The sequence below is a fragment of the Bombus pyrosoma genome, linkage group LG4 (genome assembly GCF_014825855.1).
Source record: "Bombus pyrosoma isolate SC7728 linkage group LG4, ASM1482585v1, whole genome shotgun sequence".
Classification (NCBI taxonomy): Eukaryota; Metazoa; Arthropoda; class Insecta; order Hymenoptera; family Apidae; genus Bombus; species Bombus pyrosoma.
Genome location: NC_057773.1, coordinates 8,119,675 through 8,132,942, shown reverse-complemented (window position 1 = coordinate 8,132,942; position 13,268 = coordinate 8,119,675). Strand labels below are relative to the sequence as shown.

Below are 13,268 nucleotides of genomic sequence, written 5' to 3'. Positions count from 1 at the left end.
ATTGAATGACACTCTTTCTTCTTTTTTATCTCCGTTACTCTGTACACTTTGCTCTAGACTGGACGCTATAACTAAATTCAAATAAGATATCGCGTAATTGTTTCTTCGTTGAAACAGCGTTTATAACGAACATGAACGATATTGATACGAAAGTGTGACGTAATATTTACTCATTATGTTACATTTTTAAAGAATAACCTTTATATTTAGCTCGAAATTGTTGCTTTCGTTGAAAGGGTTCCAATATACTATCGATCAAAGGAAAGGGTTATCGTCCCCATTGCGTAACATTAGCAAGTCTCGTCGCAAAAGGTTAAAAGCATATATAATAAAATAGCACTATACTTTGATCTTAAAATACGTCCCTTCACGCTTTCTCTATATTTTTAACAGATGCACCACGATCAGAAATATGGGGATATATACTTGTTACAATTATTGGGAGAATCTAACAAATTTTGAAAAATGATCGGCAAAACATAGAAACAGATTTAATCAAAAACTTATTATTATCCGTGTCGAAGAGATGGCAGAGAATAATATAAAAAATATTTCTCTTTTTATTTCTACACCTCTATATTAATAAAATAACTGTACGAATGCTTTCGTCTCTCTCTGCATATATAAAATTTGTCTACGGCAAATTGACTCGCCTATCGCTATACACGTGCACAAAATCAAAAAGTTGGGTTTTTCATGTTCGTGAACACGCAACGGATACACCGGTTTAGCCTGTTATCAAGAGTCCGACCCTATCCTTCCGAATAGGCAACACCAATGGGATTAAAAATCATTTGGCAGCGCCTGATTCTAAGGTTTCTCGGCGTACCACAAGAGATACTTAGAAAGTCGGAAGTGTAATGTATTCCAGCTCGTGTAGCTATCGGCCGGCGTAGAAATCGGTGTATTGTATGTCGATTGCAGACGGTTGCAACGAGACACTTCCTGGCGCGGTGGTGTACCAAAAGCCAAAGAAGAGAAAAGGGCACGGGTGCAATAAAGGAAAGAAAAGCGACGTGGAAGAAGTGAAAAACCTGGCAGAGAACGAGTCATGGCTTCGTAGTATGTATGTATGTACGCGAACGGATAATAGGTACGTGTGCATGTACGTAGGTATATGTGGGACAAGCAAAATGGAGTCTGGAGGTTCGGGTCGATATGAACGCGGCAGCGCTATTGCAGCAAACCGCCCCCTATTCCTATCGTTCCGCTTACCTCCTTCTTTGCGTCCTTCCACATCCACGTACCCCCTTATCACCTCACCACCTACCATCGTTCAATCGCTATCGACACCGTTGCTTAATTAACATTGCTCGATACAAGCATCTTTGTATAGTGCAACGTGTCAGCGAGATACGACCGATAGATCAAACGCTGATCGGTTGCTCGTGAAACAATGAGACTTCGCGTGGAAACGTACAAGCGAGCTTTTTCTGCCTATTGATATATCTTTTATTGTCACATTTTGTACGTATTTGTCTTCGTTCGATTGGAATAACATCGAACGGATTCGATCAAATGAACACGGTGAGTCACGTAACGCTGTTTGTTGTCTCCGAGCCGTTGTAGATATCGGTTTGCTTTCTTTTCTAAATTACGTAGCAGAGAAAGCCAGTCATTGTAAATTGGGTAACAATTGGAAAAGGTTCCCCTCGTCTTTTTAAATGTGACGGCTTATTAATATTTTATTACTACAACAGCTGTTGCCAACTGAGTAGTATTCGTTTAAAACGTGTTAAAAAATTCTGTATAGTTACAGCAGCATACACTTTTGACGCTAGGTGTAAAAAAATAATGAGAGAGCAAACGTTTATACAATAAGATGATATTTTATTAATTCTTATATTAGACGTTTTATTAAGATCGAAGAATATATTGAATATGTTGAAACAATAAAGAATAATATTTCACGATATAGATACGATTATAACTTGATTTTCGTTGATTGCGATAGAAATAGCAAAAGGATATATGCATTTAAACGTATCAATTATCTTTGTCAGCTTTAATTTTAATATCTCGTTTTAGTGAACTTTCATAGGGAATAGCGTGATGTTATGAAACATCTAAAGAATGTTGATGAAATTCATATCTGGCAGAGGATAAATTGGACACAGCGTGTCCATATTTCGTAAGTTTTTAATGAAATTCCACTTCGCTTAAGTTCAATAATATTACATATTTTCTTATATATTAAAAAAACCGTTTGCACGTGCAAGCAAACTCTAGATAGAAAGGCAGTGAATATTTGATATACCTGCAATCGGATTCTTTGGTAATTAAATTGTCTAATATGATAAAAACACTTGGGGCTTCGGATGACAGTGCACCGTCTATTTATGTAAAAGTACGGTTGATGCCAGTTCTACGAATAAAATACACTTTATTTATGAAACACTACCTACGTTCATTCCTATGAAAAATAAAACTTTTATGAATTTTTAAGCCCTAATTGGATAAGAATTTTATTGTAAAATTCGATATAAAATGTATCGCACGAATCTAATTCAGAACGATCTAAATCGTTTCCTTGCAGCTACATTGATTTTATAATTTTCCACGCGCTGCACCGCTACGATACAGAGTTAATATTATCTTGATAATCTCCGCGATTACACTCGCGTATAGAGAAAAAATAACCAACCTAACCCACGGCTCGATAATTGATACAGGTTGTTGCTCCAGGTGATGCCTAACCTTACCCATACTGATCAGTATAGTATTGATCAGTCAGTAACTAGAAAGTAGACATTTATTTGGCATCGTAATTTTAATTCAACTTTTATTCGTGATATAAATATTATTAAAATTCATTCAGAGAAAAATAAATCGTCGATAATATTATTCCAAGGTAAACGTCCAAAAAAAGAATTAATTTTCTATAACACGACATACGTAATAGTAGTAGATATTCGATAAAGAATAGGAACATTTATGATAAATCCATCCACTAGTTTTACCTTCGTTTCTTTTCTCTCCTCTTTTATCTGTAAACACCTAGCATTCGAGCTAGCTGTGTGTGTGTCATTGACAAATTGCCGACAGACATACGATCAACACACTGAAATCGATGTCATTGCGATCGATCTGGTCGTTATATGAAAGAATCTGCACACGCAAAAAATATTTAACAAGCCGATATAACGCAAATAAAGGACATGATATTTCTCGATTACCGAATCCCAACTAAAGAGTGTTGCAACAAGGCAGCTTCACCTTCCAGTAATTTGAGTAAGCCAAAAAAAGATCAACTCATAGTCAATCGAAATCAAATCGCTTCCTGAACACTATAAATACATAATCGACTAATATTCGAAACAACAAACTTTTACACCTTCGACTGTCAAATCTTCGAGTACCAAGCCTATGTCATTTGTCTCCTCCAAACAAATATAATCTAAATATCGAAGTTGTCTTGTCCTGAACCTTGTTACTGCAAATCCTTCAATAAATTAATCGACCAATTTTTATCGGGCACTAGAAGAAATCTCCTTATACTTCATAACTTCAATCGCCAGAGGTAAATTATTTTCCGGTTGTTGTGTGCGCAGTAAATTTCGAGCTTCTTAATTAGAAGCTAAACGACGGAGTGGAAGGATTCGAAAATCGTTTGAAACCGCTTACTTACACGAGGAGCTCACTTCTCTTAACCCTTGAGACTAAATTAAATGACGTTGGGATGCCATGAACCCTAGTTTAGCGATGAGAGGGCCAGGGAAAGGGTCGCAGTCGGGTTACCGGGTCGAATACGCACAAAAGAACCCATGAAGAAGAGAAAGTATTGAGTGTGCAAGAAAAGGCCAGGACCCTTCAAGCCACCCTCCGACTGTTTCGTCATTCGTATAGGGAAGCATATACGCGGATAAAGACCAAGTATCACGCTCCATTGCTGCAACGTCTATTAAACGGTTCCTCGAAGAAGGCGCCTGGCATTTCGAAATCGTCACGTTTTAATAATTAAATTAGCCTGCTGTTAGTAACACATTACAGCCGATTGTTGGCCCGATGAATAACTCTAACCACCTACGATGGTTTTAATGACGGAAGTGTTTCATGAGATGTTATTAAACTGGGTCACGATCACTGGCGTCTTCGATATTACGCGTCTGCATCGTAAGAACGCATCGAAGGCACAATGCCAAATTTCTTTGAGAAATCCTGAAAGCTGTCGAGAAAGCGCACTTGCTTTTTACAACGACCACATATGTACGTATGTATATCGCGAGTAAAATTAAAGCTGACCTTTTTTTATTCTCTCAAACATTTGCATTTAAAGTAACCTTTATATCCTTTCAAGCAAATTGATTGAAATGCGTTACATTTAATTTCGTCTTTCTTAGAACCAATGATAGGATAAAAATTACGTAAAGCTCTTACGTAAATAAATTAATATTATTAGTGGTATCTTGATACTCGTGACAAATCACAAATTACAAGATACGAGTAATAATAAATTTTCTTGTATAATAATAACCTACATAGATTTGATAATCCAACGAATAAAACTCTGAAAATAAATTTTGCAAATTGCAATCAGCTTTGTGCGAAGTACTATTTTACAAACTATCATCGCTTAATTTTACTAATCATATGTACATTCTAAGAAGTTACAACAAGAGACGTGGAAACGTACTGTTATGATGCTAATCATTGAATATACAATATATGTCCATATATTACACGGTACAAAACATTACAGTACAAAAATTTTGCATCATTTACCAAACGGAAATGTTTTATTTTTATGAATCCACGCTCTGACATCGTTTTTACTATTCACATATTTATTTCCGATTTCCTTTCGAATTCCACAAAATTTATGAACCAGCAAAAATTACAAACTACTGGTATCATGAAGCAAGTATCTAAAGATTAGAAGTTTCTTCTCCAGAAACACGATTAGCCGTTGTTATGACTATGATTATTATTAGATTATCATCGTAGTTAATCCAAGACTTTTTCACGTTTGTACTATATCGAAGATATATGTCTGATTCAATGAGGAAATATATGGATATCTTATACACGAAACTAAATTGAACATCGTAACAGGAAGAAAGTGACGTTCTCCAGTTTGAAACTGTCGATGCATGTGCGTGGAACAAGTCGAAGCGTAGGGAACAGGGCTTTAAGTTCTCTGCTCAAGCATCGACGCTATTGCGGTAACGTGCCGAGGCAAAAACGTTTATTTTCAGTCTACCTTTACACCCCACTGGAAGGAACTTTACACGTAGATGAGCCGAGCTCGCATGCGCGCCTGAGTTCGCGTATCTCTTTATGTGGTTTTGCAACCCAGTTCCATGCGGTTGAGAATTGACAAATAGAAAACAGAAAAATTGCACATACCGCGTGAACGCTATTAGGCATAGCTCACTGGATAACGATGATTAAATTAACGAACGTACGAAAATTTATCGCCACGTGTCAGTCTTTCCTTCGAACGACTGTTCAGAGACCGTTTTAATTGGTCTGCCTTTCGCAAAGAACTCGGTACCTTTTCGTACTCGAAGCTTTCTTTCCCCTATACACTATTATCGACATCCTGCCTGCTATAACAAACGCGTTTTACGGAGCAGTTTAATTATCTTGTAACGAAGAAAATAGGAGATAGACCAATCTCGCGAAAACACGATAGTGAACAGAATTTAAAAGGCGTGTCGGTAATAGGTATGTATGTCAAGATTACGGAGACATGTATGGAACATTACGTACATTACACGTTGTGCATAGTGCTTTTATACATCAGAATGTAACGATCGTCATGCGTCATTAATCCATGATACAAAAATAACAATTACACATGCAGGAAATTGATATTAATGGCTACCGCGTTTCTTTACAGATCGCTATGGATGTTTATCCATGCTCCGTTTGGAGCACAAGAAACTCCTAGATGGGAAAAACAAAAATTTGTACGTGCAATTTATTATATGCAAAGGAGCGAAGACCATTTTCTTTTTATTGCATCGTCGCTTATTTTCCTTATAAGAATATAAATTACAGCTGAAAGCATCGGCGATGTTTCTATTATTTATCTGTTATTATTCTAGCCACATATAGTAGAGTATTACGATGTAAATTACTGGTTTAATATGCAATAACAAAGTTGGAATTCAAAAATACCGAGAGTCATGCAGTATTTTTCGCATCTTCGAATTATGTACGACGTATTTAACTTTCAAACTATGAGTCAGATAAAAGACGTTTTTGCAAACGAACATAAAATCTCGTGATATCGAAATACAATGGAGTTAAATTCTTCGAGGAATTTGTATCTACTTGATTGAATTTCAATTTATGATCTCATACGAAAATAAAATAAAAATAGAAATAGAAAATAAAAAACATAGTTTCCAACTAGTTCATCGTTAACTTCTTTTGTTTCAGCGGAAGTTCCTTGTACCAAATTCAACTCAATTTACCTCGTAATCACTATTCAAAATAAAAATTTGAAATCCGTTCTATACGTTTTAATCTCCTTCGACGTACAAGAAATATATTTTAAAAAATCCTACATTACAGAAAAATATACAAATGAAACATTTACATGCTTTTTACGCTTCGCAATGCGTAATATAAATTGAACAAATTTTCATTTCACGATTACACTTTAAATCCCCGTTCTTTGTTAATTACCATAAAAATTGCATTACTCGTTTCCTAAACGATTCCTGCGACCGGATGAGCGGTACGTTAAAAAGCACACGTATTCGTAACAAATGTAGGCGTGTGTTGCATTGCGTTGCATTGTAAGCAATCAGATGTAACCCAGTCTCGTCACATATGTCTTTACGCGCTAACTTCCATAAATTTACGCACAGTGTGACACGTCATGCCGCGAACAATACTTGTAGGATGCTTCCCTGCATGAAGACCATGAAATTATAGCGGTCATGCCATTGAATGTCACAAATAACGAGACATACATCTCGGATAAAGTACACGAATGACCTAAATTCATCATCACCAGACGCTACAGGACCATTACGCCCTTCATCATTCGCAAAGGCGAATTGAATGTCGGTCGTTATAAAGTTCGATACGAAACGCTTAAGGAAAGTCTGGTCAGAAAACTGTATATCTGTTACACATTTCAGCGTCGCCTTTGTGCTTTTATCCTATCACTGATTACGTATCGTACGTAAACTAAGTTGAACAGCAACAAAACTTCCGTCCACTGCGATTATACCTGAACAGCGATCTGACTTCGTTTGTTCAGATATCTACAGTATGACTAACGAAACGAGTTCATCGAACTGACCCACCTCCATTATGTACATATCGAAAAGTTCAATCAAAGATCTTCAAACATAAACGTGGAGAGATTCTTAAGAAAGCTCGTAGATCTCGAGTACTCAATAAGCAGATGACATCGTTCGATGCGTTTGATCAAATCTGGAGGTTTAAAATCCGACCTAAACAAAAATTGTACACCTTTGTCTCTTATTAAATTTGCAACAACATTACAGGAACGATCACTATGTATATGCACAGTTACGTGTTAAACGATTTGAGATAGTAACCATGGCCTCGTAGCATGAATGAAGGTTCATTTATGACGATCCATTTACAAGGTCCATACTGATAGGATTATGACGTAATTTTACGTGAGCCCAACGTGTACATTGTACATACCGAGTAGATAAACGGAGTTACGTACAATGTACGAATTACAGATGCCGGGCGGTATAAGTATAGTAACTAAGTTTATGTAATCTTTATGTGCATAAAAGAATTTCGTAGGAGTACGGAGAATTCTGATAAGTGATGCAACAACACTCCCTCTGATAAGTTATCAGAAATGCATGAATTCTCAGGAATTCGGGGGAAAATGTCTCAAAAGTACTACAAGATGTAGGTATCGTACTGATAAAAATATTCGCGGCTGAATATTAATATTTAGTAATTTAATATTTGGAAATATTATAACCTGATGAGATGTAACGATGACGTTTTTATCCTATATAATTACATTAAATTAATTATTTATTTTTATTATAAAACGAAGCACACTGTTTGCTGTTACTCGTTCATAATGCGTCAAGACAATGAAATATTATTCATTAGTCTTCGTTTAAATTCATACAGATGTCGTACATAATTATTTCATTCATAATATCAACGAAGTATGCATAAATTTATGCGTGTGTACAAGTCCCCTCGTGTTTTAATAATGTATATATTTTGTATCTGATATCGAATGCAGAATATTGCCTTCACTGCTATTGTATTGTAGGAAAATCGTATTTCAGATATCAATAAAAGCTTTCTTCTAACGGACAAAGATGAAAACTTGTTAAATTTATAAGTATTAAACGAAAATATTACAAGTATCTGTGTGATCATCTAACTCTTCTAAAAATAGTACTCCGTGTACTTTTTTTAATACTCCTTTTTCATAAAGAGACGAATTCAATGATAAAACATAAAAAATAACTATCTTTAGATTTTATTACATTGTTAAAAAATGAAATTTTATTACATTACAACATTATTACATTAAATTATACCGAGAAAGATATTAAACCGAAATTTATAACAGATTATTATCGATACGCTTTCGAAGAATACACGTTTTCGTTCTACATGACTAATATCATGTTTGAGGCAAAATGCGTCTCTGAAAAAGAAATAAAAAGCTTTGGCTCGTAACCCATACACATTTCTTTAAGTATTTACAGCCCGCTACTTTTTCTGGAAACACCCTTTGATTCATCAGTACATTCGAGAAACCAGAAAAAATACATCATATAAAAATAGACGCCGAATAAATATATCGAAAGACAAGTAGGCACAAAGACGACATTCTACACTTCTGTGTACACGATACTACCTCTTGGTAGTGCCAATAAAATTCCTTGCACTGCAGTTAATGAAAGAAAACGCAAGCATTTACAATATAATTTTACACATATCTCATTAAATACTAAAAATAAATATTTATAGTATTTTACTGTTGACCGTATATCCATTCGCCTCGATTTTCGACGAATCACGCGAAGATAGAGATAAAATATAAGATATGATAGTTAAAAATATCGAAAATCGAATATTAGTTGCTTCACAATTTTATATATGAAGGATAAATGATAAATCATTTCCTTAAAAGTTATTCGCTTATCAACATATGCTACAATAATTATTAAATTTAAATAATGTTTCAAACGTTAAGATACCACTTCTAATTAAAAACACCACAAAATAAAACATTCCTGATACAAGCCCCGTATATAATTTTTTATTTGTATCATGAGAAAAATAAAATACAAATACTTATAAGAAATAAAAGAAAACTTGTACGATTACGTTCAGAAATACAGAAACTAGTTTCACGAACAAACCCGTTTTAATTTCGAATGTATAATTAACTTTAGAACTGAATAGAAGATAAATAGAAACGGGTTTTATTGTGTACTGGGCATAGTATACGCTGGACCCATTAAAATCCTGAACACATAACGTGTATTCCCCATCTACAACTTTCACAACCTACGTCCTACGTTAACCATGACCTTTGAGCTGGCCGATGGAGCAATCATTCACTAAACTTAATGCAGCAGTTTGTACGTTAATGTCGCTAATAAAAAGCGAATATATGTATGTACGATGGAAAATTCATTACTCATTACAGCAACAGCCTCCGTGTATGTTCTTACTCCTATTACTTGAAACGTTTATAACTTATGAATAAGCAAAATTATGCTGGCATTCATGTTCAAGGTTATTATTCTATATCAATTTTTATTCTCATTTTATATGCATCGCTATAACTTGCTAAAAGCATGTGTACAGATTCTGTACTGATAATGATCCATCTTGAAGAGGCCTGAGTATCAATTACAAAATTTTGTACGATAAATATAACATTTTTGACACTGAAGAACAGTCTTATAAAAAAAACATATGTTCCTTAGATTTACACGTAAACCTTTAACGAAGTTTTAAATAAAGAAGGAATACTGCTAACTATTTGTTGCTATCTCTACGGATGTATAAAAGTTAATCGAAATAAAAGACGTTTGAATTGTGAAAATATGTCTTCTAGCAAATTTTAGTTCTGAATGATGCAATGAATTATAATACATTACGTAACTCCGCGAATTTATTGTTTAAATACGTTAGTATTCTGGATTGTAATTAAATATCAAGAGCCCTTCATAAAAGTACCTTAAGATAGTTTAACAAAGGATGCTGCAACATTACCTTGTTGACCAGATTGGATTGATTTAAACCTAAACAAGTACCCTATCGACCTGAACAGAATCTTTATTAAGTGCGTTTAATGAACGCCAAGCAACTTAAATGATTGTACTGCTAAAACATCGTAATGCCAAAAACGTGAAAATTATGAATAATCGTTTATTATAAAATTCTTTGGAATTCTCCTTAGTCCAAAAAGAACAAACAGACAAAATAGAAGTTTATTCATTCGACTATCGTATATACGACCAACAATTTCATAGAAAAATGATATATTAAAACAGAATTATACGAATTTATCTATCTGTTCTTGCAATTTTGATTTTTTAATTGTTTGTAAGTTAATAATTTGACGTAGTGATTGAATAGAAATTTATATTTTTCTCTTGTTTATGAAATATACATGAAGAACTAGAAATGAACTATCTAATTTTCCTGCATACTTGATCTATCAAATTGTCGTGTCATCAAATTGTTACGCATGAACGAATAAATAGTAGTAGAAGCCATGTGCAAGTTGTAATTCTCTTGAATAAATGCTATCCATTGGCTGTCGTTGTTAACTGTTAGATACGGCAAAGGGGGATCTAATGATCGCCTGCCAGTTTCTTACGGTACTGTAAGTACTGAAAACCGGATACACAGCTTCCAGTGTCATCTTTCTCTCTTTCATGAATATTAAATTACTGCATTTCATCAAAACTTTATGTTTTCTAATCTTTCTCTCGGTTGAGATCAACTAAAAGAGAGATACTTACTCATCTCCGTTAACGCAATAAACGTTCTGTAACTTGAGAGCGTAACAGTATGTCAGGAAAAATATGAGAACAAACACACGTGGCTAGTACGCATAATAAAATTTATAACGAAATGTATCCGTATAATAAAATAATAAAATTGAATGCTACTACTATTTGACATTTTGCTCAGTGAAGCTTATGGAATAAACTTAAATGTAAAAAAATTTTTAATCAAAATCGTGGATATTATACTTTCAAGTATTTTCAAGCAGGCATTGTACCAAATAAAAATTCTCTCTCTATTTTCATATTTAAGAATTGTAAATTCTTATAATTTTTTCGCAGAATAATTGAGAGTCACGCATAAAAAGGGTTGTAAGCGTGGTTTAACAAAAAAAATTCTTTTTCGTAAAAAGAACGAATATGTCAAAAACGATATTAGTAAATAAGGATGCACGTATCATTATAAATCATTTCGTTGTTCGTGTAAATACGTAAGCTAAGTTAGATTAAATATACCAACAAAGAGATATCATTGCTGTTTACTGTTAGCCTGTTTTCACAGATTTCTCATTAATAAAAAATCAATACAAGATACACGCTATACTTAGCTATTTCATTAAACAAATTAACGATTATATTTGGAATTGAAAAATTACTATTGCGCTATCTCGCGGCTTGTAATCCAATACTAAAAAGCCTAATACACATGTCAAATGTGAAATAACTTTCCGACATAAAATGAACTTATAATTGTCCGTATAAAGATAACATAGATTATCAATAACTTATACGAACGATCAACGACTAACAAAATCGTAAAATATTATCCAAGAGACATAAATAACGTTGCCTCGTACCGTTATAGACTTAAATATTAAAAGTGAAATGAATTCCATAGAGATTCTCTCACCTGTTTGCCAGCGCGTGGTAAGGTTTCCACATTGGTACCGCCGACGACGGGCGCTTTTTCCGGTCCCCCATTCTGTTGGCTGACATTTATGTTGGTATTAACATTCGTATGTACATTGGCGTTAACATTGTTCACGTTGTCGGTAAGGTTCGTATTTCCCACACCGGCATCCCCGCCAGTGCCAGTTCCACCCCCGCACTTTCCTTCCTCGCCCGTCATCACTTCAGCCTCACCCTCCGCCAGTTCACCCCTGTCTCACCCTTTCGCGTTCCGCGCCTCGAGCCTTCCTTCCGTTCACTGATTACCAATGTCGGTACGCTGGCCAGAATCCGGATATCTGCTCAAACGAGACGACGAATCGTCGATCAGGAGAAACGGGTCAATCTACGGATTACCGAGCTGATTGGTTAATTCTTTGAAATCTTATTCCTCCTGTCTCCTTCGTTGCTGGCACCTTCGCTGGCACCGTACTACCACGTCTATACAATATCGATCCAACTGGTGACAAAACCAAAGTACTTTGAAACCGATAGGAAAAAGGATAATCTATATACGATTTTTAGTCGCATCTTGAAAACTGATTTTGTACTATAATCGTATTAAAAGTATCTAACAGACGAGGTAATGGATTAAATACAACATGGTTCAACGCGCCGAGAATAATTATTCGTAAACGAATTGGAAGAATATACTGTGAAACAAAGCAAAGAAGAGAAATTGAATCGACTCGCAGCGTTAAAATTACGCACTCAACGTAAATATCGAAAAATATCTCCCGAAGCGATTAAAAAAGGATTGATCTGCGACCTGACCTGATTAGCACGTCACGTCCAAACATACCCTTTCTTTCACAGACACGCCACCAGGATTCATTAGAAAATGTAGAATTATTTTCGTTCACTGGTCGCCGCTATTTTTAGGATTCTTAACGTGCGATACGGGTGGTATAACGGTATATGATGAGCTAGCTGTAGCACGTTGCAGACAGACTTCACAAGGCACATGCCGATCGAGAACCAATCGATTAATGCAACGAGTATTCATCGAAGATTAAATAACCGGAACTAAATTGCCATTGGAAATGAAAGTCATGTTTCCATCCAAGTTTTAACTACATCACGAATTACGCCCGCATTCGATCGCGGTTTAATTTTAGCCAATCTCACGCAGGCCGGTTTCCACTGACGTTACCGAACCAGCGACCAAGCGGCCTGTGTAGAACTTGTGATGTAGACCAATCCACTCACGGCGGACTGACTATAGGAAACGCTACCGTTCATCGGGAGAAACTGGGCAAAATAGTTTCCGGTAGCTGTGAGGGACTCGAGTAATCATACATGTAGCTCTATCGTCAGTAGTGGAACCAGGGAAAATCGATTCGGCCGTGCCCGTTTGAGCACTGCGCGCTTCTCAAG

At 35.3% G+C, this 13,268-nt stretch overlaps 1 protein-coding gene across 27 annotated transcripts in view; it reads right to left on the bottom strand.

Moving 5' to 3' along the window:
* LOC122566597 (ankyrin-3-like) overlaps window positions 1-13,268 on the bottom strand; it is a 94,909-nt gene that overhangs the window by 80,602 nt on the left and 1,039 nt on the right. For 26 of the 27 annotated variants that reach the window (XR_006316574.1, XR_006316575.1, XM_043724102.1 and 23 more), the window contains exon 2: window positions 11,854-12,190. Coding sequence is in view for 25 of the 27 variants with exons in the window: in XM_043724102.1 (XP_043580037.1) it covers window positions 11,854-12,072 (219 nt within the window). In the remaining 2 variants the exon portion in view is untranslated. Of the gene's footprint in view, window positions 1-11,853; window positions 12,238-13,268 lie in introns of all 27 variants that reach the window. The other variant, XM_043724079.1, reaches the window with a different exon arrangement.